This window comes from Zophobas morio, unplaced genomic scaffold (genome assembly GCF_036711695.1).
Source record: "Zophobas morio isolate AGI-343-1 ecotype UQ-CSIRO unplaced genomic scaffold, CSIRO_AGI_Zmor_V1 ptg000012l, whole genome shotgun sequence".
NCBI lineage: Eukaryota > Metazoa > Arthropoda > Insecta > Coleoptera > Tenebrionidae > Zophobas > Zophobas morio.
Genome location: NW_026972117.1, coordinates 5,427,034 through 5,451,533, shown reverse-complemented (window position 1 = coordinate 5,451,533; position 24,500 = coordinate 5,427,034). Strand labels below are relative to the sequence as shown.

At 30.3% G+C, this 24,500-nt stretch overlaps 1 protein-coding gene across 6 annotated transcripts; it reads left to right on the top strand.

Moving 5' to 3' along the window:
- Positions 1–5,280: 5,280 nt before the first annotated feature.
- On the top strand, positions 5,281–23,184 carry LOC135127679 (MAGUK p55 subfamily member 7). Of its 6 annotated transcripts, none has more exons than XM_064054224.1 (11): positions 5,281–5,459; positions 5,693–5,742; positions 5,891–6,171; positions 14,322–14,453; positions 14,775–14,804; positions 14,914–15,081; positions 15,135–15,331; positions 21,911–22,029; positions 22,140–22,424; positions 22,488–22,831; positions 22,904–23,184. In XM_064054224.1, the coding sequence occupies exons 2-11, from the start codon at positions 5,694–5,696 to the stop codon at positions 23,078–23,080; spliced, it is 1,782 nt and encodes a 593-aa protein (XP_063910294.1). In that variant the 5' UTR covers positions 5,281–5,459; position 5,693; the 3' UTR covers positions 23,081–23,184. The 6 variants fall into 6 exon arrangements, with proteins under 6 accessions (XP_063910294.1, XP_063910296.1, XP_063910292.1 ...); XM_064054226.1 differs by having other exon boundaries at positions 5,343–5,459; positions 5,693–5,797; positions 22,248–22,424; XM_064054222.1 differs by having other exon boundaries at positions 5,343–5,459; positions 5,693–5,797.
- Positions 23,185–24,500: the final 1,316 nt, after the last annotated feature.

The window sequence follows — 24,500 nt, the reverse complement described above, 5'->3', positions numbered from 1 at the left end:
CATGACTCCATACTTTTATATCCCCAACGTTTCTAAAAAGATCACCAAAAAAATCAACCAAATCGAAATTTGGTGACATTTCGTTCAGCGATTGGTAGCACGTCACAAAAATTACTGCAACTGTCATTTTTTAATTTCCAGCGCTCCGGTTTGTTTTCAAGTGTGCGTGTAATGTTGGTTGCATATACATTTAGATTCGTCTGTGTAGCATTTCAGCACAGTAGAGATAACAATTTAGTTATCTATGCTGTGATTTCAGTCCGGGGATCGAAATAACAAAACCAATAGTAGACAGAACATGATTAATTGATTCGATAAAGAATTGGTCCGTCAGAACTTCCCTTGCCTCTGAAGAGAACCCAGCAAATTTCGCTCTTTGAAAACATATAAAATTTGATTTTGGTTTTTGAGAAATAGAAAAATCGAAAAAGTCAAAATTGTCAATTCGTAAAACTGAAATACCGGAAAATTGAGAAATCGAAAATCTCTTTTGGTCTTCTTTTTTAATGAATACAATTAGTTTTCTTTGTATAACACAATTACTTAAGAACATATTAACTACACATGGTATTTTGCCCGGAAAAAATAAGGATTTTATAATTAAACTCCGCCCCTCGGCTTACGACAAATAAAAAAAATCATCGGAATTGGGAAAGGGCGGGTGGGCGGGGTTTATATTTTGCCTTTTTTTTTTCTCAATATAGATAGCCACATTATTAACCACAAGAAATTTAGAATATGGTTAAAATAGTACATTTTTGCAAGGAAATATCGAGATTTCCTAATACAAATTTTCATTTTAAACATGTTTTAAGTTTCATGTTGCGAAAAAAAGTCTACACATATTAAGAAAAAAAAAAGGCAAAATGTAAGCCCGCCCACCCGCCCTATCTCAATTGTGATGATTTTTTTTATTCGTCATGTTTTAGGTTTCTAGGAATAAAAAAATCATCACCACTGAGATAGGGTGGGTGGGTGGGGTTTATATATTCTTTTTGTTAGTAATATTCATAGCTTTCTTTTCACAACAAGAAATTTAGAATATGGTTAAAATAGTAATTTTTGACAAGGAAATATCGACATTGCAGTCTAATTGCAAAATCGATATTTCCTTATACAAATTTTCCATTTTAAACATGTTTTGAGTTTCATGTTGTGAAAAAAAGTCTACACATATTAAAACAAAAAGACAAAATGTAAGCCCGCCCACCCGCCCCATCTCAATTGTGATGATTTTTTTTATTCGCTGTGAACCAAGAGGGCGAAACTTAACTGCAAAATATTTATTTCTTTCCAAGAAATTAAAAACATGTTTTTGAGTGTCGTGTTTTTCAAAGAATACTATGTATATTAAGAAAAAAAGGGCAAAATATAAACCCCACCCACCCACCCCATCTCTGTTGTGATGATTTTTTTTATTCATAGAAACTTAAAACAGGTTTAAAATGGTAAATTTTTGTAAGGAAATATGATTTTTGCAATTAGACTCCGCCCCTAGGTCTGCCAACGAATGAAAAATCATCAGAATTAAGAACTGAGATCAGGGCGGGTATGGGTGGGGCCTAATTTTTGACTTAATTTTTTTTCTTAATATAAATAGTGAAAAGGAGTCTACACATATTAAAACAAACAGGAAAAGTGTCTGCCCGCCCACCCGCCCTGTCTCAAGGGGGTGGAACTTAACTGCAAAATACTTATTTCTTTATAAGAAGTGAAAAACATGTTTTTGAGTATCGTGTTGTTTAAAGAATACAAATTACATTAAGAAAAAAGGGCAAAATATAAACCCCGCCCACCCACCCCATCTAAATTGTGATGATTTTTTTATTCTTATGTTCTACATAATTTTAGTGAGTAAAAAACGGTTTGTTTTAGTTGTTTTAAAACTATTAAAATTTGATTTTTTGTTTTAAAATTAGATGAAAACACAAATGCCGAAAAATTGAAAAATCAAAACATGGAAAAACTGGAAAATATGAACATCGAAAAGTTGAAACATCGAGAAGTCGAAATATGAAACGATCGAAAAATATAAAAAATCAAGAAATTGAAAATCCCAGAAATGAAAAATTAAAATTTTAAATATTGAAAAATTTTAATTCCAAAAAAAACAAAAAATCGAAAATTTGAAAAATTGGGAAATTTAACAATCGGATAATCGAAATGTTGATAATTCCAGAAATAGAAAAATTGAAAAATCCAAAATTCAAAAATTGCAAAATTTGAAAAAGTGAAAAACCGAAAAATGTAAAACCTGGAAATCGAAACATTGGAAAATTGAAAAATCGAGGGACCGAAAAATCGAAAAACGGAAAAACTTAAAATCAAGAATTTAGAATTCAAAAATTCGATAAATTCAAAAGAAAAATCGAAGAACCTAAAAACAGTGAAATCTAAACATCAAAAATGCGAAAAACTGAAAATTTAAAATCGAAAGTTCTAAAATTTGAAAAATCGAAAATAAAAAACCAAGAAGTTGAAAAATCTCAAAACAGAAATATTGAAAAATTAATAAACTGATAAATCGAAAATGGAAAAATTGAAAAATCGACGAAAATTGAAAAATCAAATAATTCGAAAATCTCAAAACTGAAGCATGGAAAAATCGAACAATCGAAAAGCTGAAAAGTTGAAAAATCGAAAATTAAAACAATCGAAAAATTGAAAAATTAAAAATCTGAAAAATCGAAAAAGTGAAGAATCGAAAAACTAAAAAATCAAAAAATCGGGATATGAAGACGCCGAGAAACCAAAACATCAAAAAGTCGAGAAATCCAGAAATAGGAATGTCAAGAAGTCGAAAAGTCGTAAAATCGATAAATCGCCAAAAATAAAAAATTGAAAAATTGAAGAATCAAAATTGTCAAGTTGTAAAACTGAAATACCGGAAAATCAAGAAATTGACAATCTCGTTTCGTTTTTTTTTTTTTTTTTTAATTATTACAATTAGTTTTCTTTGTATAACACGATTACTTAAGAACACATGGTACTTTCACATGGTAATTTCTCGTGGAAAAATAAGGATTTTATAATTAAGCTCCGCCCCTCAGCTTACGACAAATAACAAAAAAAATCATCACAATTGAGAAAGGGCGGGTGGGCGGGGCTTATATTTTGCTTTTTTTCTTAATATACATAGCCATCTTTTCACAACAAGAAACTTAAAACATGAGTAAAATGGTAATTTTTGCAAGGAAAGATGGATTTTGCAATGATGTTGTGGAAAGGAGTCTACAAATATTAAAACAAACAGGAAAAATGTCTGCCCGCCCACCCACCCTATCTCAATTGTGATGATTTTTTTTATTCACCGTTAATCATGGGGGCGGAGCTTGATTGCAAAATACTTATTTCTTTACAAGAAATGAAAAACATATTTTTGAGTATCGTGTTGTTCAAACAATACTAAATATATTAAGAGAAAAAGACAAAATATAAAGCCCGCCCACCCACCCCATCTCAATTGTGAGGATTTTTTTATTCTTATGTTCTACATAATGTTGGTGAGTATAAAACGGTTTTAGTTGTTTCAAAATTTTTAAAATTGGATTTTTTGTTTTAAAACAGGATGAAAACACAAATGCCGAAAAATTGAAAAATCGAAAGATCGAAAAACTGGAAAATTGAAACATCGAGAAATCGAAACATGAAACGATCGAAAAATAGAAAAAAATCAAGAAATCTAAAATCCCAAAAACGAAAAAATTTAAATTTTAGTTCTAAAAAAAACGAAAAATCGAAAATTTGAAAAATCGGGAAATTTAACGATCAAATAATCGAAATGTTGATAATTCGATAAATAGAAAAATTGAAAAGTCTAAAATTCAAAAATGGCAAAAATTGAAAAAGTGAATAACCGAAAATTGTAAAACCTGGAAGTCGAAAAATCGGAAGATCGAGAAATCGAGACATTGGAAAATACAAAAATCGAAGGACTGAAAAATCGAAAAACTTACAAACTTAGATCAAGAATCAAGAATCTAGAATTTAAAAATTTGATAAATTCAACAGAAAAATCGAAGAACCCAAAAACTGAAATCGAAACATCAAAAATTCGAAAAATTGAAAATTTAAAATCGAAAGATTTAAAATTTAAAATGTAAAACTGAAATACCGGAAAATTGAGAAATCGAAAATCACTTTTGGTTTCTTTTTTATTAATGCAATCAGTTTTCTTTGTATAACACGATTACTGAAGAACATATTTCACATGGTAATTTCTCGTGGTAAAATAAGGACTTTATAATTAAGCTCCGCCCCTCGGCTTACGACAAATAAAAAAAAAATCATCACAATTGAGAAAGGGCGGGTGGGCGGGGCTTATATTTTGCTTTTTTTTTCTTAACATACATAGCCATCTTTTCACAACAAGAAACTTAAAACATGGTTACACATATTAAAACAAACAGGAAAAATGTCTGCCCGCCCACCCGCCCTATCTCAATTGTGATAATTTTTTTTATTCACCGTTAATCAAAGGGGCGGAACTTAACTGCAAAATACTTATTTCTTTACAAGAAGTGAAAAACATGTTTTTGAGTATCGTGTTGTTCAAAGAATACTATGTATATTAAGAAAAAAAGACAAAATATAAACCCCGCCCACCCACCCTATCTCAATCGTGATGATTTTTTTATTCTTATGTAGAGATTGACTAAGATCCAAAATTTGAAAAATTGGAAAATTCGACAATCGAAATGTCGATAATTCGAGAAATAGAAGAATTGAAAAATCAATATTTTATGTACGCAAAACTGAAACACCGGATAATTGAGAAATCGAAAAATAAAAAAGTTCATGTGAAAAAGCAAGAAATGGAAGAATGGAATAATTGAAAAGTCCCAGAACTGAAAAATCGAAAATTGTACAATTTTGATTTTTTCCACAAATCTCGAAGACGGTTCGTTTTAATTGTTTTAAACCTCTTAAAACAGGTTTTTTTATTTCAAAACATGAGCCCTGTTTTTTAATCAGTTAGTCTACAAATAATCAAATAAAATTATCTGTTCTGATCTTTATTTCGAAATTTTGAGGTTATGTTGTTAAGTCGTCGTTGGTTTTAAACAGTTTAAATTTAAACTCAAAGATGCTGCCACCGCAGATTCTAAAATTTTTTAATTTTTAAGCAAACCTTGAGTACATTGATTTTTTTTAACAACAAAATACTTGTTAGTTTACGGAAAAAAGTATATGTTAATTAACTACCTAATTAGTTAAAATTGCTATGTTTATAACACGAAAAAACAAACCGTTTATTAATAAAAAAACAATAAACATTGATTGCGTTGGGGACTTTTCCTTTTCTGTAGCTCCGCGGGGAGTTCCTGTCGCTCGGTTGGCACCCCTCGCTGTCAGTTCTGTCAGACGCCATGTTGGGAATCGGAATTTTTGTACGGGGTTTTGATTGATTTGGGATGGAATGTTGGTGATAAATTCAATAATAATCGGGGAGCTCGAAGGTATTTCACTCCTTTAGTAACCCCTTGCCCCCTCAGCGTTTTTCACACGCATGCCTCATGATCTACTTCTCGCAAAAATTTTTGCTGTCCAAGTAAAAATAGATCTTCCGCTGAGGTTGCAAAATGTACACTTCCACGTGCGTAGACTTATCTGGAGCAAAGTAGACTCGTTGTCACGTAGCTGTGTAGTGTAACCCGACAAAGTTTTCTAATCGAACAATTTTCACTTGTAGAATGACAGCGGAGCTAATGGCTAATGGAACGCGAGAAAAGTGGGATCCAGGTGAGATGGGAGTGCGTTGGATTTAGTTGTTTTTTATTTGGACCCGTTCTCCTCGGTTAGTTTGGCTTGAGTTCTTTTTTTGCGTTCGTTGACGTAGCAATTTTTGAGTAGTTGCTCCCCGTTGATGCGGGCGATTTTTATGCTGCAGCCTTGTCGCGTTTGCTCTCGTCGCTCCAGCAAGCCAGGGAGTTGCCCTCGACCGAAGAGGAGCTGGGATTTCTGAGCGACCTGCTACAATCGAAGGAACTTCATGCCTTAGTTAATGTTCATAATAAGATAATCAGTAATGGCGCTAGCGATAAGTTTTTCCCGATGCTGTCGACCTCGATGCACGTTATGGTGGACGTGCTGGAAGTTCTGGCGAGCAGAATACAGTCTTCGGAAGATTGTAAGGAGCTGTTCTATCTGCTACAGAAGCCGCACGTGCAGGTATGCAGACGTGTCAAGTTGGTTGCATAAGTATGCGTTGTATTTTAATTTCCGGGTTGATGGGTTGACCGGAAAATGGGACAAGGGAGATGGTTATCAGGGTGGGCGTTGGATAGTTCTGAATAAACTTAATCAATACTTTAAGAATAGATCTGCAGGACTTTGGCGGCACATTGTTGCGTAATTTTTTAAAGGCGAACGGTTGGTGGTCAGACAAACTGATCAACTTAAAAGGTCAAACTTTGGTTTGAAATAAAAGGGTATATAAAGTTGAGGCTAGGTGAAAATTGAGTTTATTAAATTTTGTCACTAGAGTTGAAAGGTTGTTTTAAATGTTGTCTGTAGATTTACACGAGTGTGTAATTGGTTGCATATACATATAAAGAAAGCAACTTTTTTCATTAGATACTTATTTACCAATTGTTGTTCAAACATGTGGAAGAACTTTTTACCCTTTTATATAACACAACAAATTTAGTTACTTACACTGAGCTTTCCTTTTTAATTTAATTTTTTTTCGGGATGACGTCAAATTGTTTCATAATTATGAAACAGTTATTACTTAATAGTTTATTTTATTTTTATATTATTATTTCTAGGTATATTCGTTTGTAAATGTAAAAATTAGTGTTTCTATAATTAAAAAAAAAAAAAATAGTTACATATAATAATCAACAAATTTCAGAGCGACCCTTGATACCAAAGTCATTTAAGGAACACTCTGTATGAACGTCTTAAAATACCAGATAAGACCTCCAGTAGGCCATGAAATTTATTTTTAAAATACTGACGTTGCCATTGCACCTATTTGACATCCCAATTGTCAAACCGAATAAGGAACGCATTGGTGTCACAAGCATAATTTTTTTAACATTAAATTTCAAAGCTTGCTAGATGACTTTTTTCGTTCCTATGGTACAACGAAAAATTCCTAGGATTTTTTTTTTCAATATTGAGTAATACCGGGTGACTATTAATGATTGAAGAGAATTTTTGTGTTGGCAGTTCTGAAATATTCGCAACACTGTCAATTTTGACATGTGCGCGCCTAACAAACGTGAACAGATGGCAAGGATGTACATTATTTTTTCCACTATGGAATGTCCTAAAAATATAAATGTCATGGAAATTTATGTTGGCAGCAATGAGTTATTTGGGCTTATTTTCCCCCATTTTAAATTTGGTGCCACGAAATTCACCAATCGAGTATGGTGCTTAATTTAAAAGATTTTGTGTTGCCAAATTAAATTTGAATGCGGACAAATATTACCATGTTTTTTACTTTATTGGTAGCACTGAATTGGCGGCCACCTTAGTTATACAAAAGGTCTATCTAGAGATTGCGCAAAAAACAAAAAATACGTGTTTGTAAATGGTTATAGTATCAAGGGCGGTTTTGAAACGTCAAAGAAATGTGCCCGATTGGACCAACAGAGCGGAAAAATAATTAACAAAGAAATTTCATAGCTGCCTTTGATCGCAGAGTCATTTTAAGAACATGTTGTATCAACATCAGGAAATAACATATGATTAAAAAAAAGGCGTCCGACAGGCCATGAAATTTATTTTTAAAATGATGGCGGCATTTGATAGTTATTTCTCGCAAACATGATTTTTTTAACATTCAATTTCAAAGCTTGCTAGAGGACTTTTTCGTTCATATGGTGCTACCAAAAGTTCCTAGGTTTTCTTTTTATATTGAATAATACCGGGTGACTATTAATGATTAAAGCAAATTTTTGTGTTGGCAATTCTGAATTATTGGCAGCAATTCATGTTTATGAATTCACAGTGTCAATTTGACAATCATGTATGCCATCATAAAATTTTAAAAATTGTCACCAACCTGATAAAGAAGACAAACAACAAACTGGGTAATTGTGAACGTGTAGGGTGAAGAAAATAGGGATGTACATGGATTGTATTATTTTACACTACACGGATTAATAATTTGTTCGCGCTCAAATTTAGGTTGGTAATAATGAGTTATTTGGGCTGATTTTAAATTTGTTGCCACGAAATTCACCAGTCGCGTGTGGTGCGTAATTTAAAAGATTCATTGTTGCAAACTTAAATTTGAGTGCGGACAAATATTACCATGTTTTTTCACTTCACAAAAAATACGTGTCTGTAAATAGTTCTGGTATCAAGTGCGGCTTTGAAATGTCAAAAAAATGTGTCCGACTGTACCAACAAGGCGGTAAAATAATTAACAAAGAAATTTCATAGCCGCCTTTGATCCCAGATTCGTTTTAAAAACATGTTGTATAAACATGATGAAATAACATATGATCGAAAAAAAGGCCTCGAGCAGGCCATGAAATTTATTTTTAAAATGGGGGTAGTATTTGACAGTTATTTCTTCAAACTGTCAAACTGTGGTTGTCTCCATCATAATTTTTTTAACGTTAAATTTCACAGCTTGCTAGACGACTTTTTGATATCATATTGTGTAACCAAAGTGAATATTCCTAGGGTTTTTTTTATTCTGAATAATACCGATTGACTTTTAATGATTGAAGTAAATTTTTGTGTTGGCACTTCTGAATTATTGGCAGCAATGCTTGAATGTCAGTTCATATAGTTGTCAATTTTGACACGAGCGCGCCTAAAAAATTTTAAATGTATTGCCAACCTGACAAAAAACATTAATATTGTTGTGATTATGTATAGTGGGTTGCAGATTAAGAAAAATAAGGATGTTCATGAATGACTTGGTGCCACATATGTCAATTTGACAATCGGGTTTGCCACCATAAAATTTTAAATGTGTTGCCAACCTGACAAAAAATCACAAACATTATTAATCACGTGTTAATTGTGATTGTGTATAGTGGGTTGCAGATTAAGAAAAATAAGGATGAATTGTATTTTTAGACTATAGAGAGTGTTCCTAAAAGTTAAACATCACGAAATATGCGAAAATGAATATTATTCCTAGTATGAATTCTATACAATGTGTCCTTAAATGGTTTTGGGATCAAGGTTGGCTTTTAAATGTCAAATAAATGTTCGTCATTGTGGTAACAATGCGCAAAAATATTTAATAAAAAAATTTCAGAACCACTCTTGATCTCAGAACCGTTTAAGAATGTGTTGATGATCAACGTCATGAAATACGTTTTTTATTATTACTTGTTATTGAAATGACAAAGAAAAAAAGATCTCCAGTAGGCCATGAAATTTAATGATTGAAGCAAATCGTTGTGTTGGCAGTTCTGAAATATTGGCAGCACTGTTTGTATGTCAGTTAATAGTTGTCAATTTTAAGATTAGCGCGCCTAACAAACGTGGTGAAGCACACAGTTGCTACTGACTTGCTGTCACAAATGTCAATTTGACAATCGGGTTTGCCATCATAAAACTTTAAATGTGTTGCCAATCTGACAAAAAAAAAATCACAAACATTAATATTAATCATCACTTGTTAATTGTAATTGTGTATAGTGGGTTGCAGATTAGGAAAAATAAGGATGTTCATGAATTGTATTTTTAGACTATAGAGAGTGTTCCTAAAAATAAACATCACGAAATATGAGAAAATGAATATTATTCCTAGTATGAATTCTATACAATGTGTCCTTAAATGGTTTTGGTATCAAGGTCGGCTTTGAAATGTCAAAGAAATGTTCGTCACTGTGGTAACAATGCGGAAGAATATTTAATAAAAACATTTCAGAACTACTCTTGATCTCAGAACCGTTTAAGTATATGTTGATGTTCATCGTCATGAAATACGTTTTTTATTATTACTTATTATTGAAATGGCAGAGAAAATAAGATCTCCAGTAGACCATGAAATTTAATGATTGAAGCAAATTGTTGTGTTGGCAGTTCTGAAATATTGGCAGCACTGTTTGTATGTCAGTTCATAGTTGTCAATTTTAACATTAGCGCGCCTAACAAACGTGGTGAAGCACACAGTTGCTACTGACTTGCTGTCATAAATGTCAATTTGACAATAGGGTTTGACGTCATAATATTTTAAATGTGTTGCCAATCTGACAAAAAAAAATCACAAACATTAATATTAATCATCACTTGTTAATTGTGATTGTGTATAGTGGGTTGCAGATTAAGAAAAATAAGAATGTTCATGAGTTGTATTTTTACACTATAGAGGATGTTCCTAAAAGATAAACATCACTATATATTGGAAAATGAATATTATTCCTAGTATGAATTCTATACAACCTGTCCTTACATGGTTTTGGGATCAAGGTTGGCTTTGAAATGTCAAATAAATGTTCGTCATTGTGATAAGAATGCGCAAAAATATTTAATAAAAAAATTTCAGAACCACTCTTGATCTCAGAACCGTTTAAGAATATGTTGATGATCAACGTCATGAAATACGTTTTTTATTATTACTTATTATTGAAATGACAAAGAAAATAAGATCTCCAGTAGACCATGAAATTTAATGATTGAAGCAAATTGTTGTGTTGGCAGTTCTGAAATATTGGCAGCACTGTTTGTATGTCAGTTCATAGTTGTCAATTTTAACATTAGCGCGCCTAACAAACGTGGTGAAGCACACAGTTGCTACTGACTTGCTGTCATAAATGTCAATTTGACAATAGGGTTTGACGTCATAAAATTTTAAATGTGTTGCCAATCTAAAAAAAAAACAATCACAAACATTAATATTAATCATCACTTGTTAATTGTGATTGTGTATAGTGGGTTGCAGATTAGGAAAAATATGGATGTTCATGAATTGTATTTTTAGACTATAGAGAGTGTTCCTAAAAGATAAACATCACGAAATATGCGAAAATGAATATTATTCCCAGTATGAATTCTATACAACGTGTCCTTAAATGGTTTTGGGATCAAGGTTGGCTTTGAAATGTCAAATAAATGTTCGTCATTGTGGTAAGAATGCGCAAAAATATTTAATAAAAAAATTTCAGAACCACTCTTGATCTCAGAACCGTTTAAGAATATGTTGATGATCAACGTCATAAAATACGTTTTTTATTATTACTTATTATTAAAATGACCATGAAATTTAATGATTGAAGCAAATTGTTGTGTTGGCAATTCTGAAATATTGGCAACACTGGTTGTTGTCACTTTACACAGTTGTCAATTTTGACATAAGCGCGCCTGACAAACGTGTTGACTATAGCCCTTAGAAGTGCATAATATCGTCATTTAATATAATCTTATTTAAAGTCGAATTGTCATTTATTATAATTAATCATTATTAAATAAGATTTTATTAATTAAATTTTATATTTTATTAATATTTATCTAATCAACACATTCTTTTAATTGTATTCAATTTAAAAATCCAAATTTTGTGTATAAACTACAAATTTTAAGTCTGACCTAAAACAATTTTAAATTTCGCGGTTTGTCGAATGGCGTCAATAATAATTTTTGTTTCTGTTAAGTTTACGCCAGGTTTGTTTTCTAGGGGCTATAGTGTTGAGCAAATGGCAGCGACTAAGTTAGGGTCACAAATGTCAATTTGACAATCAGGTATGCTATAATAAAATTTTAATATATTTATTTTATATATTTTATTCTAAAAATTTTGATTAAGTTGTTTCGAAATTTTGACATTTTCATTTCTTTAACTCGAATTTATAATTTGAAAATTTTGATTTATTACTTCAAACTTTTGGTTTCCCAATTTGTAATTTTGACTTTTTCATTTAGTGTTGGGCTACTTCAACCTTTTAACGAATTAAGATTTCTTTCTAAAATTTCGCGGTTTCGATTTTATTAAACTAAAATTTAAACTTTTTATTTCGATATTTAACTGCCTGTCTAAAATTTTTATTTAATTTTTCGCTGTTTTTTGTCTATTTTGAATTTTCAATTTATTATTTCGAAGGTTTAGTATGATTAATTCGAAGTGTCAACTTACCATGTTTAAGTTTCTTTTAATTAAGTCAAAAGTTTGACTTATGATTTCCAAATTTCCTAAAGTTTGTTTTATTTTAAAATTATTATCCGCTCTGCATTTTTACAAATTCCAGTATCGTTTGATCGAAGTTTTATTTTTTAATATTTCGTGTCATTTTTTGAAATTTTGACCTAAATCTTGACATTTTGATTCATAATTTTACTTGAAATGTACATATTTTCCACAAAGATTTCAATTTCGTTTTTTCAGAATTTTGACTTTTTCATTTTGTTAGTTCACAATTTATAATTTGAACATTTTCAAACTTTTGATTTCCGAGTTTGTAATTTTGACTTATTTTCTTAGTATTGTGTTACTTCTTCTACTTTGTTAAACCATAATTCAAACTTTTTATTTGAAAAAATTTATCTGCCTGTCTAAAATTTTGACTTAATTTTTGACTGTTTTTTTTCTCTCATTTGAATTTTGAATTTGTTTTCTCGAAGGTTTGTAAGATTAATTCGAAGTATCAACATATTATGTTGAAGTTTTTTTTTAATTAAGTCAAAATTTTGACATGATTTCCAAAATTCCCAAAGTTTGATTAATTTTTGAATTACAGATTCGAGTTTCGTTTAATCCAAGTTTTATTTTTCAATATTTCGTGTAATTTTTTTGAAATTTTGTCTTAAATCTTGACATTTTGACACTTAAAATGTACATATTTTACACTAAAATTTTGAGATCAAGGTCGGCTTTGAAATGTCAAAGAAATGTTCCTCATTGTGATAACAACGTCATTTAATATAATCTTATTTAAAGTCAAATTGTCATTTAATATGACTAATCATTATTAAATAAGATTTTATTGATTAAATTTTATATTTTATTAATATTTATCTAATCAACACATTTTTTTAATTATATTCAAATAAAAAATCCAAATTTTGTGTATAAACTACAACTTTTAAGTCCGACCTAAAACCATTTTAAATTTCGCGGTCTGTCAAATGACGTCAGTGATTTTTGTTTTTTGTTAAGTTTAGGCCAGGTTTTCTCCACGCTGGCTATAATATGTGTTTTCTAGGGGCTATAGTGTTGAGCAAATATCAATTTGACTATCAGGTATGCCAACAAAATTTTAATATGTTGCCAAGCTGACAAAAAATTCCCAAACATTAATTGCCACTGGGTAACTGTTATCTTGTATAGTGGGTTGCAGATTCGGAAAAATAAAGATGTTCATTAATTGTATTTTCTATACTATAGAGGGTCCTAAAATATATCGAAAGTGAGTATTACTAGGCATTTTTTTTAAACATGGAAAAATATTTGTGCTATAAAGGGCGACTTTGAAATGTTAAAGAAATTTCAGAGCCACCTTGGTACCAGATTTTTTTTTTAATACTGAATTGTTACTGTGTATAGTGGGTTGCAGATTCGGAAAAATCAGGCTCAATCAATCATAAATTGTATTTTTTATACTACAGACAGTGTCCTAAAAGTAAGTCAAAATATATTCAAAAGAATTACTAAGAAATTTGAGGGCCACTCTTGATACCACAATCATTTTAGGTACACGTTGTATAATGAAATACCATATGATAAAAAAAACCTCTAGTAGGTTATAAAATTTATTTTTAAAATAATGTTGGTATTGCACTTATTTGACAGTTATTTTTAACATTGAATTTCAAAGCTTACTAGAGATTTTTTTTTGTTAGAATGGTGGTACCAAAGTGAATATTCCTAGGATTTTTCTAATAGTTGATAATAAATGTGATCCTGTATAATTGCTTGCAGATTCGGAAAAATGAGGATGTTCATAAATTGTATTTTTTACACTATAGAAAGTGTCCCAATGTCCAAAATAATTAACTAAGAAAACTGGAAACCACCCGTACTACCAGAATTATCAGTTAATTTTTACATTAAATTTCAAAGTTTACTGGACATTTTTTTTTCGTTTAATGCGTGTATGCGTGTAAACAAAGTGAATATTCCTTCGTGTTTTTTATGTATACAGAGTAATAATTGTGATCCTGTATAATGGGTTGCAGATTGGAAAAATGTGGATATCCATAAATGAATAATAAATTAAATAATAAATTCCTAGTCGTCTGTTGTTTATTTTTTTACTGGAAATTTTAGATAATGTTTAAAACTACCGCATCGATAACTTCAAGATTTTAATTTGTAAACACCCCTTTAAGAAAATCATGACGTTATTTTCAAGTGTTGTCATACTTTTGTCGCACCCTATACCTTTGTGACCCTAATTATTTTGTAGGGATTGTTATATTCACACGATGCAATAGCGCAGAAAGACTATTACCCCCACCTACCAGAAATACCTCAAGAGGCCGACGAAGATGAAGAAACTGTCAAGATCGTACAACTCGTGAAAAGCAATGAACCGCTGGTAAGTTCCACCAAATAATAAACTACAGTTTGTTTCCCACACATTGAGTAGTTGTAAAAATAAAAACCAAAAAATTTAAACGAACTCCTATCGTTGCATTTCGGCAAATTATTATTTTTCTTTAAAATTGTTGCAACATTTGTGCAACACCGAAGTTGCATGAAAAAAAAAACATAATTGGAAAACATGTCAAAAAACAATATAAAAAAACCCGGTATGTATGCAATGAACCCCACACAGCCAACCTTGCAATACTTATACCTAGCAGTAGTAAAGTAAATGACATGTACACTTTCATAATTTTTTTGTTTTCTTGCGAAGTCTGGGGCACAAAGTGCTGAACCAATAGTCGTAAGTATTTACGCAAACAACCAACTTATCTCTTAGTATCTCCTTAACCTACATTTCTTCCACGCGACGTACCGATTTCGCCCCCACTAATCCCGTTTTTCTCACTCAGGGAGCCACGATTAAAACCGACGAAGAAACCGGGAAGATCGTCATAGCGAGGGTGATGCACGGGGGCGCCGCGGACCGCTCAGGTTTGATACACGTGGGCGACGAAGTCGTCGAGGTGAACTACATCAACGTGGAGGGAAAAACACCAAACGACGTCCTCAGCATCCTGGTACGTGAAAAGTTGTTTTTGTTTTTGCTGTGTGTTTATATGGCTGGTTGTAGCAAAACTCGGAGGGAACCATCACGTTTAAGCTCGTCCCGGCGGACGGGAAACTGAACATCCGCGAGAGTAAGGTCAGGGTGCGCGCGCATTTTAACTATGACGCGGCGACCGACCCGTACATTCCGTGCAAGGAGGCTGGGCTGGATTTTCGGAAAGGGGACGTTTTGCATATTGTGTCGCAAGACGACGCCTATTGGTGAGTAAGGTTGTAGTAGAGGAAGTGATTTTGGCCCTTCTTGACTTGTAACGTTTTTTTTTTAATTTATAAAAAGAAAGCTTTAAAAATTGTATGAATTTAGTACGGAATTCACTTTGTTCTTAAAAATGTGCATTATTGTGATGAATTCGCAATTTCACAACATAACCTGAATATGAGTTGTCTGTGGCTTATCGTAAAAAGGTAAGTTATGTTATGTCAAGAAGAATTAAACCCTTCAGAGAACATTTTTTTCCAGATGAAAATTCTGCACAAGTTGTATGTTCTAAGAGACGACCTACATAATTTGGTGACATCATGGATAGCGAAAACTAGGTCACAAATCTTTGTATAAAAATGGTGGATGCGGCAAGATTTTAAAAATTTTGAAAAATGTTTATTTGGAGACTTCTTAGGAATTTTTAAGTACAATAATTTATTTTGAAAGAAATTATGAATTTCTTTATATGAACAATTTGAACAAAACAATCATAGACTTAAAATGAAATAAATGTACCTCTTTTCGTCCGAATCGACTTTTTTTTCTTAAATAAATCTAAAAAACGTTTACTTCGAGAATCTTATTAACTTGTATATGAAATAATTTAATTTGAAAGAAATGATGCATTTTTGTATGTCCAATTTTTTTGTGCAATGTATTCCACCTGGTTTTTGCAGCCGATATTTTATTTATGAATCAAATGCTTCGTAGTGCATTGATGGTTGATATTCGTACTTGTGCTCTGCCCCACTGAGTTCAAAGCACGTTCTTACCGTATGTTTTTTTTCACGGTGACTTATATTTTCAATTTTTTTACTTATAGGGTTAACAAAAAAAAATCATATTTTGCAAAATCAAATGTTATCAGTTTTCGAAAAAAACTGAATTTATCGATTTTATGTGAGGGGCGAGAAAAGTCCCGTCTAAATAACCGCAGATATTGTTTTTATAATTGTGTTTCACTTTGACGAATTAAAATTTCGTTGTACAATTTCGCGATTTTGACTTTTTATTTCGACATTTAACTGACTGTCTAAAATTTTGATTTATTTTTCGAATTTGTTTTTACTGTTTCGAAATTTCTATTTGTTACCTCGGAATTTTACTGTCGCCTTAAAATGTTGAGGTTTTATTTTATTAAATAAATTACATGTTCATCAGATAGAATTTGTTTTGGTATTTCGTGTTTTTATTTTGAAGTTTTGAATCAACATCTCGAGATTTCGACGCGCTCGTGCACTTGAAATTTGCACATTTTATACTCAAATTTGGGTTTATTTGTTTCGAAATTTTGATTGCGTTGACTCAAAATTTGTAATTTTGACTTTTTATTTCAAATTTTCGATTTACTACTTTGTAATTTTAACTTAATTTTTTTACTATTGTGTTTTAACACTTCCACGAATTAAGATTTCGTTCTACAATTTCGCGATTTTCGACTGTTTAACCAAAATTTAAACTTTTTTTTTTATTTCGAAATTAAAAATCTGTCTAAAATTTTGATTTATTTTTTGCTAATTTTTGCCACCATTTTAAAATTTCAGTTTATATTCTCGAAGTTTAGGTATGATTGATTCGAAATGTATATATAAACTTACTATGTTGAAGTTTTGCTTTAAGTAAAGATTTTGCTTTATGTTTTCCAAATTTTCCAAAGTTTAGTTTATTATCACGAAGTTTGGTGTGGTCTCTCGAAGTTTCGTTGTAATTATATTAGCATTTGTACTTATTAGTTTCACTAAATAAATTTTTATTTTTGATATTCTTGTCATTTTGAAATTTTGACTTGATTCTTGATATTTTGACACGTAGGTTTACCTGGAATTTATATATTTTGCACTAAAATTTCTATTTAATTGTTTCAAAATTGTGACATGTTCATTTCCTTAACTCGAAGTTTATAATTTGAATATTTTGATTTATCACTTTCAACTTTTGATTTCCTAATTTGTAATTTTGACTGATTCTTTTAGTATTGTGCTACTTTAATCCTTTGAAGAATTAAGTTTTTACTTTGTCAAACTAAAATTTAAACATTTTATTTCGAAATTTAACCGAGTGTCTAAAATTTTGGTTTATTTTTTCGCTTTTTTGGTCACTATTACAAAATTTCGATTTATTATCTCCAAATCTTGACTTTTTTTTTAAATCAAGTCAAAAAAAGTTTTTGACTTGCATTTTGCAAATTTCCCAAAGTATGGTTTAGTATCACGAAGTTTGGTGTGATTCCTTGAAGTTTCGATATAATTATGTTAGAGCTATATTCGTTCTGCATTTTTACAAATTCGAGATTCTCGATTTAGTTACATATTTCGAAATAGTGACATTTTCATTTCGTTAATTCGAAATTTATAATTTGAAAATTTGACAATTTTTTATTTCCTAGTTTGTAATTCTGACTTATTTTCTCAGTATTATGTTACTTCAACCCCTTGATGAATTAAGATTTCGTTGGACAATTTTGCGATTTCGACCTTGTTAAACCATAATTTAAAATTTTATTTCGAAATTTTATATATCTGCCTAAAATTTTGATTTAATTTTTCGCTCTTTTTTTGTCTATTTTGAATTTTCACTTTATTTTCTCGAAGGTTTAGTATGATTAATTCGAGGTGTCAACTTACTGTGTTGATTTGTTTTATTTAAGCCAAAATTTTACTTATGATTTCCAAATTTCAAAAAGTATATATATTTTTTTAATTTTGACGTAAATTTTGACATTTTTATTTATAATTTTACTTGAAATGTACATATTTTACAGAAAAATTTCGATAATGTTTTTCAAAATTTTGACTTTTTCTTTTTGATTTCCTTGTTTGTCATTCTGACTTTTATTCTCTTATTAGTGTTGGGTTAGTTTAACACTTTGACGAATTAAGATTTAGTTGTACAATTCCCCGATTTCGACATTGTTAAACCATAATTTAAACTTATTATTTTGAAATTTATCTGTCTGTCTAAAATTTTGATTTAATTTTTCGCTGTATTTTGTCTCTTTTTGAATTTTCAATTTATTAAATCGAAGGTTTAGCATGATTAATTCGTAATAATTAGAACTATTCGTCCTGCATTTTTACAGATTCGAGTTTCAATTGATCGAAGTTTTATTTTTTAATGTTTCGTGTAATGTTTTGGAAATTTTGACTTAAATGATTTTAGTTGAAATATACATATTTTACACTAAAATTAATTTCGATTTTGTTATTGCAAAATTTTGACTTTTTTATTTTGTTGGCTCGAAATTTATAATTTCAAAATTTTCAAAGTTTTGATTTCTTCGTTTGTATTTCTGATTTATTCTCTTAGTATTGTATTTTTCATCGTTTTTTTTTTCTCTATTTGGAAATCTCAATTTATTGTCTCGAAATTTTAGTGCGATTAATTCGAAGTGTCAACTTACTATGTTGATTTTTTTTAAATAAATCGAAATGTTGCTTATGATTTCCAAATTTCACAAAGTATAGTTTATTTTAGAACTATCCACTCTGCATTTTTTTTACAAATTCGATTTTGATTAGATCGAAGTGTTATTTTTTAATATTTTGTGTTAATTTTTTGAAAAATTAACTTTAATCTTGACATTTTGATTCACACGTTCACTTGAAATTACATTTTACACTAAAATTTCGATTTAGTTCTTTCGAAATTTTGACGTTTTTATTTCGTTAACTCGAAATTTATAATTTGAAAATTTTGATTTATTACTTCGAATTTTGGTTCCCCAGTTTGTAATTTTGGCGTCTTCTTTGAGTGTTGAGCTACTTCAACCCTTTGATGAATTAAGATTTCTTTCTATAATTTCGAGATTTAGATTTAGTTAAACCAAAATTTAAAATGTTTATTTCGAATTTTAACCGACTGTCTAAATTTTTGGTTTAATTTTTCGCTGTTTTTGGCTGTATTTTAAAAATTTCAATTCATTATCTCAAAGTTTTAGTGTGACTAATTCGAAGTGTTAACTTATATGTTGATTTTTTTTTAATGAAGCCAAAATTTTCAATTATGATTTCCTAATTTCCCAAAGTTTGGTTTATTTTAGAAGTATCCCTTCTGAATTTTTGTAGATTCGAATATCATTAGATCGAAGTTTTATTTTTTAATAGTTCGTGTATTTTTTTTTAATTTCGGCAAGTTCACTCCAAGTTTATATAATTTATACTAAAATTTGGATTTAGTTGTTTGGAAATTTTGACATTTTTGTTTTTTAACTTTTTTCTATAATTTCGCGATTTCGACTTTTTTAAACCAAAATTTAAACTGTTTATTTCGAAATTTAACCAACTGTCTAAATTTTTGATTTAATTTTTCGCTGTTTTTGTCTCTATTTTCAAAATTTCAGTTCATTATCTCGAAGTTTTAGTGTGATTAATTCGAAAAGTCATCTTACTATGTTGATTTTTTTTTAATCAAGTCAAAATTTTGACTTATGATTTACAAATTTCCGAAAGTTTGATTTATTTTCTGAATTTTTGTAGATCGGAATTTTATTTGTTAATATTTCGTGTTTTTTTTTTATTTTGACTTCAATCTTGACGAGTTCGCTTTAAATTTAACATTTTATATTAAAATTTCTATTTAGTTGTTTCGAAATTTTGACATTTTCATTTCTTTAGCTCGGAATTTATAATTTGAAAATTTCGATTTATTACTTCAAACTTTTAGTTTCCCAGTTTGTAAAATTGGACTTTTTTTAGTGTTGGCTTACTTCAACCCTACGACGAATTACGATTTTTTTGTATAATTTCCCGATTTCGACTTTGTTAACCAAAATTTAAACTGTTTATTTCGAAATTTAACCAACTGTCTAAATTTTTGATTTAATTTTTCGCTGTTTTTTGTCTCTAGTTTGAAATTTCAGTTTATTATCTCGAAGTTTTAGTATGATTAATTCGAAAAGTCAACTTACTATGTTGATTTTTTTTTAAGTAAGTCAAAATATTGAGTTATGAATTCCAAATTTCGTTTATTTTAGAATTATTCGCTTTAAATTTTTACAGATTCGAGTATCATGAGATTGAAGTTTAATTTTTAATAGTTCGTGTAATTTTTTTTAATTTCGACGTAAATCTTGGCAAGTTCACTCCAAGTTTATATAATTTAAAGTAAAATTTGGATTTAGTTGTTTGGAAATTTTGACATTTTTTTTTAAACTTTTTTCTATAATTTCTGAATTTCGTCTTTTTTAAACCAAAATTTAAACTGTTTATTTCGAAATTTAACCAACTGTCTAAATTTTTTATTTAATTTTGCGCTGTTTTTTATCTCTATTTTGAAATTTCAATTTATTATCTCGAAGTTTTTAGTTATGTTTAATTCGAAGTGTCCAATATACTGTTGATTTTTTTTTAATTAAGTCAAAATTTTGACTAATGATTTCCAAATTTCCCAAAGTTCGGTTTATTGTATTTATTTTCTGAATTTTTGCAGATCGGAAGTTTATTTCTTAATATTTCGCGTAATTTTGTGTTTCTTTTTTTTTGAAATTTTGATTTAAATCTTGACATTTTGATTCACAAGTTCACTTGAAATTTATATTTGTATTTTACACTAAAATTTCGATTTAATTGTTATAAAATTTTGACATTTTTATTTCTGTGCCTCGAAATTTATAACTTGAAAATTTTGATTTATTCCTTCAAACTTTTGGATTCCTAATTTTTGCTTTGACTTTTTCTTTCAGTATTGTGAACTTCAACCTTTTGACATATTAAGATTTCTTTCCACAATTTCGCGATTTTGTTTTTGTTAAAATAAAATTTAAAATTTTTAATTTCGAAATTTAATTTTTCGCTGTTTTTTGATCGTATTTAAAAATTTCAGTTTATTATTTCTTAAATTTAAAAATGATTAATTCGAAGTGTCAACTTACTATGTTGATTTTTTTTTATATATATGTATGTCAAAATTTTGCTTAAGATTTCCAAATTTCCCAAAGTTTAATTTATCTTACAACTATCCACTCTGTATTTTTTAATATTTCGTGTTATTTTCTTGAAATTTTGACTTAAATCTTGACATTTTGATTCACGAGTTTACTTGAAATTTACATATTTTACACTGAAATTTAGTGGTTTCGAAATTTTGACCTTGATTTATAATTTGAAAATTTTGATTTATTACTTCAAACTTTTCATTTCCTGGTTTGTAATTTTGACTTATTCTTTTAGTATTGTGTTACTTCAACCCTTTGACGAATTAAAATTTCATTCCACAATTTCAAAATTTCGTCTTTGAAAGACTGAAATTTATACGATTTTTAAAGATAAAGTTAAAATATAATAAATGAACCATTTTTCAGATTATTGTGAAGAAGTATAATTTTCTCTAAAAATTAGTATTTATTATGATGATGATTGTGATAATTGATAATGGTTTATGGTAATAAGGGCCAAAATCAACTTGCTTTAGTACAATTAAATCATGTACCTGATTTGGACTCCAATTAAACTACTGACGCTCTTTGGTATCCTTGTGGCTAAAATATGTACCGAATAGGTGAAGCAAATCCAAGTTGGCGCTTCAAACTGTCGTTCCCTTTGGGGTTCCCATTTAAAAAAATTCCCCTTTTTGCGTTATAGGTGGCAGGCCCGCCGCGAGGGCGACCGCAACATGCGCGCCGGCCTCATCCCCAGCCGCGCCTTGCAGGAGCGCCGCATCATCCACGAGAGGACGCAGACGTCGCAAGATGGCGACGACGGTAAATACCCGCGCAACTTTTGCTTGTCCCTCGAGCTTGTGCCTGTTCACTGTTTCACTCATTCGATATTTTTTTCGATACCTTACTAACATTCCATTTGGTGGCCGTAGGGCTTTGCTCTGTTTCAGCTTTACCTGTGTTAACCTGCAGTCAGTCCCCGAAATCCCCCCGTTGCGCATCCAAACCTAAAACTAAAAAGATTATGTATGACACAGCAGAAAACGACGATTTCGATCGGGAGCAGATCGCGACGTACGAAGAGGTGGCCAAGTTGTACCCGAGGCCGGGGATTTACCGGCCGGTCGTCCTGATCGGGGCGCCGGGCGTGGGCAGGAATGAGCTGAAGAGGCGACTGATAGATACTGACCCGGATAAATACAGAACACCAACGCCATGTTAGTATAATTTATAACAAAAAAATATATAACTTGGGTGAATCCCCCGTTTTTGCGTTGCAGTTACGAGTAGACAAATGAAACCCGGCGAAGTAAACGGCAAAGAGTACTTTTTCGTGCCGCGCGAAAAAATGGAAGAAGACATAGACGCCAGCAAGTTTATAGAATTCGGCGAATACAAAGGCAACTTGTACGGAACATCGGCAGACAGTGTAAAAGCCATAGTGAATTCTGGACATGTGTGCATTTTAAACCCTCACTACCAAGCTCTTAAAATGTTAAGAACTCCACAACTAAAACCTTACATAATCTATATAAAACCGCCGCCTTTAGACAGATTGAAAGAAACCAGAAACGCCGTTCATGCGAGGTCCACCTTCGATGTAAATAATTCCAGAGGCTTTACAGTACGTATGCGTCCAAGCCGTTTTTCGATTATGAATTTGCGTGAGTCCGTTTCTGACTAAGTTTCTTTTCAGGAGGAAGAGTTCAACGATATTATGAAATCAGCCAACCGCATCGAGTTTCTTTACGAGCACTTCTTCGACGAGGTGATCGTAAACGACGACTTAGCGCTAGCCTTTAGCCAACTTCTAACTGCTGCTAATCGGGTAGAAACTGAACCGTTGTGGGTACCGGCTTCATGGGTTCAGTGATTGCTTTAATGAGAGAATAACCATTGTTATGTTGCTGTTGATGTATCTAAATTTAAAAACTTATTTTAGTACCAAAGCTGTTGTTACCTAAGATTTGTAAGTTATAGATTTATTTTTATTTACATCGTATTTAAAGAGGAACAGATCCAGTTCGGCGGCAGCGGTCGGGTTCGGGTGGAGATAAAGTTGCGGGCATTTCCGGAGAAACGAAGCGAAAAATGTTTGTTGCAACGCTAGTATATTATATTGTTTTTTAATACGAAAAAATTGGTTTTTTGAATCGTATGCTCTGAAGACCGAGTTATCGGTTTCGTTGACAAGCACTATATTTAATAATGCGTTAGACAACGATTACGTCCTGTGATTTCACAGTATTAAGTCTGTCTACAAAATGTATTAAAACGAAAGTGTGGTTTATGATGAACTATTTTGAAAGAATTTACAATTAAAACAACTATTTTTTGTTCAAATACATAATTTTTGTAAAGATCGTCGTAGAATAAATATTTAAAAAAAAACCCAAAATAATATTTGTCAAAAATTTTGAAGAATTATAAACATGAAGTTAATATATAGAAATTGTTTATAACATTGGGGATCGTATAAAATTTGAAAAAAGTTCCAAAATATTTAATTTATTTGCTTTTAACGTCAAAATACGTTTTAAGTTTCCGTTATATTTATATATATTATTATACACATTCCAGTATTTACGTTACTTTTTTTTATTTTTTTTTTCTTGTTTTGTCGTACAAAAATTTTAGCAATTTATGAATGTCGTTATAAAGTATATTTCTTAAATAATTGTGTTTACGTCATTTTAAGATCATTTTCGTTCTTGAGTGAAACTTTAAAAAGCAAAATATTGATTAAGTAAACGAAAAATTAAAAGAAAACTCGTCAATTTTTCAACTTTTGAATTTTTCACTGTTTCCATTATTATTTTTCGATTTGAATTTTTCCTTTTTTTTCGATTTTTCTGTTTTCTTAATTTTTAATTTTTCGATTTTTCAGTTTCTCGATTTTTTGACTTCGATTTTTTGTTTCTTTAAGTTAAAAATCGAAGGAAAAATCTGAAATTCGAAAATCGAAAAATTGGAAAATTGCAGACCGGAACGGGAGAAATCTAAAAATTAAAAGTGAAGAAAAACAAAGTGAAAAAATTGGAAAAAACGAAAAATTAAAATTTTTAAAAATTTTTATAATTGTGTTTATATGATTTTATTATTTTTTTTTGCTTCACGACAAAAAAACAAATTTTGAAAAGCGGAATATTGGATTAAGTAAACAAAAAATAAAAAATTTTTGTGTTAATTTTTCAACTTTTGAGTTCCGTTTTTCCATTTTTTAATTTTTTCAGTTTTTCAATTTCTGTTTCTTAGTTTGTAATTTTTGGATTTTTCATTTTTGCGGTTTGCAA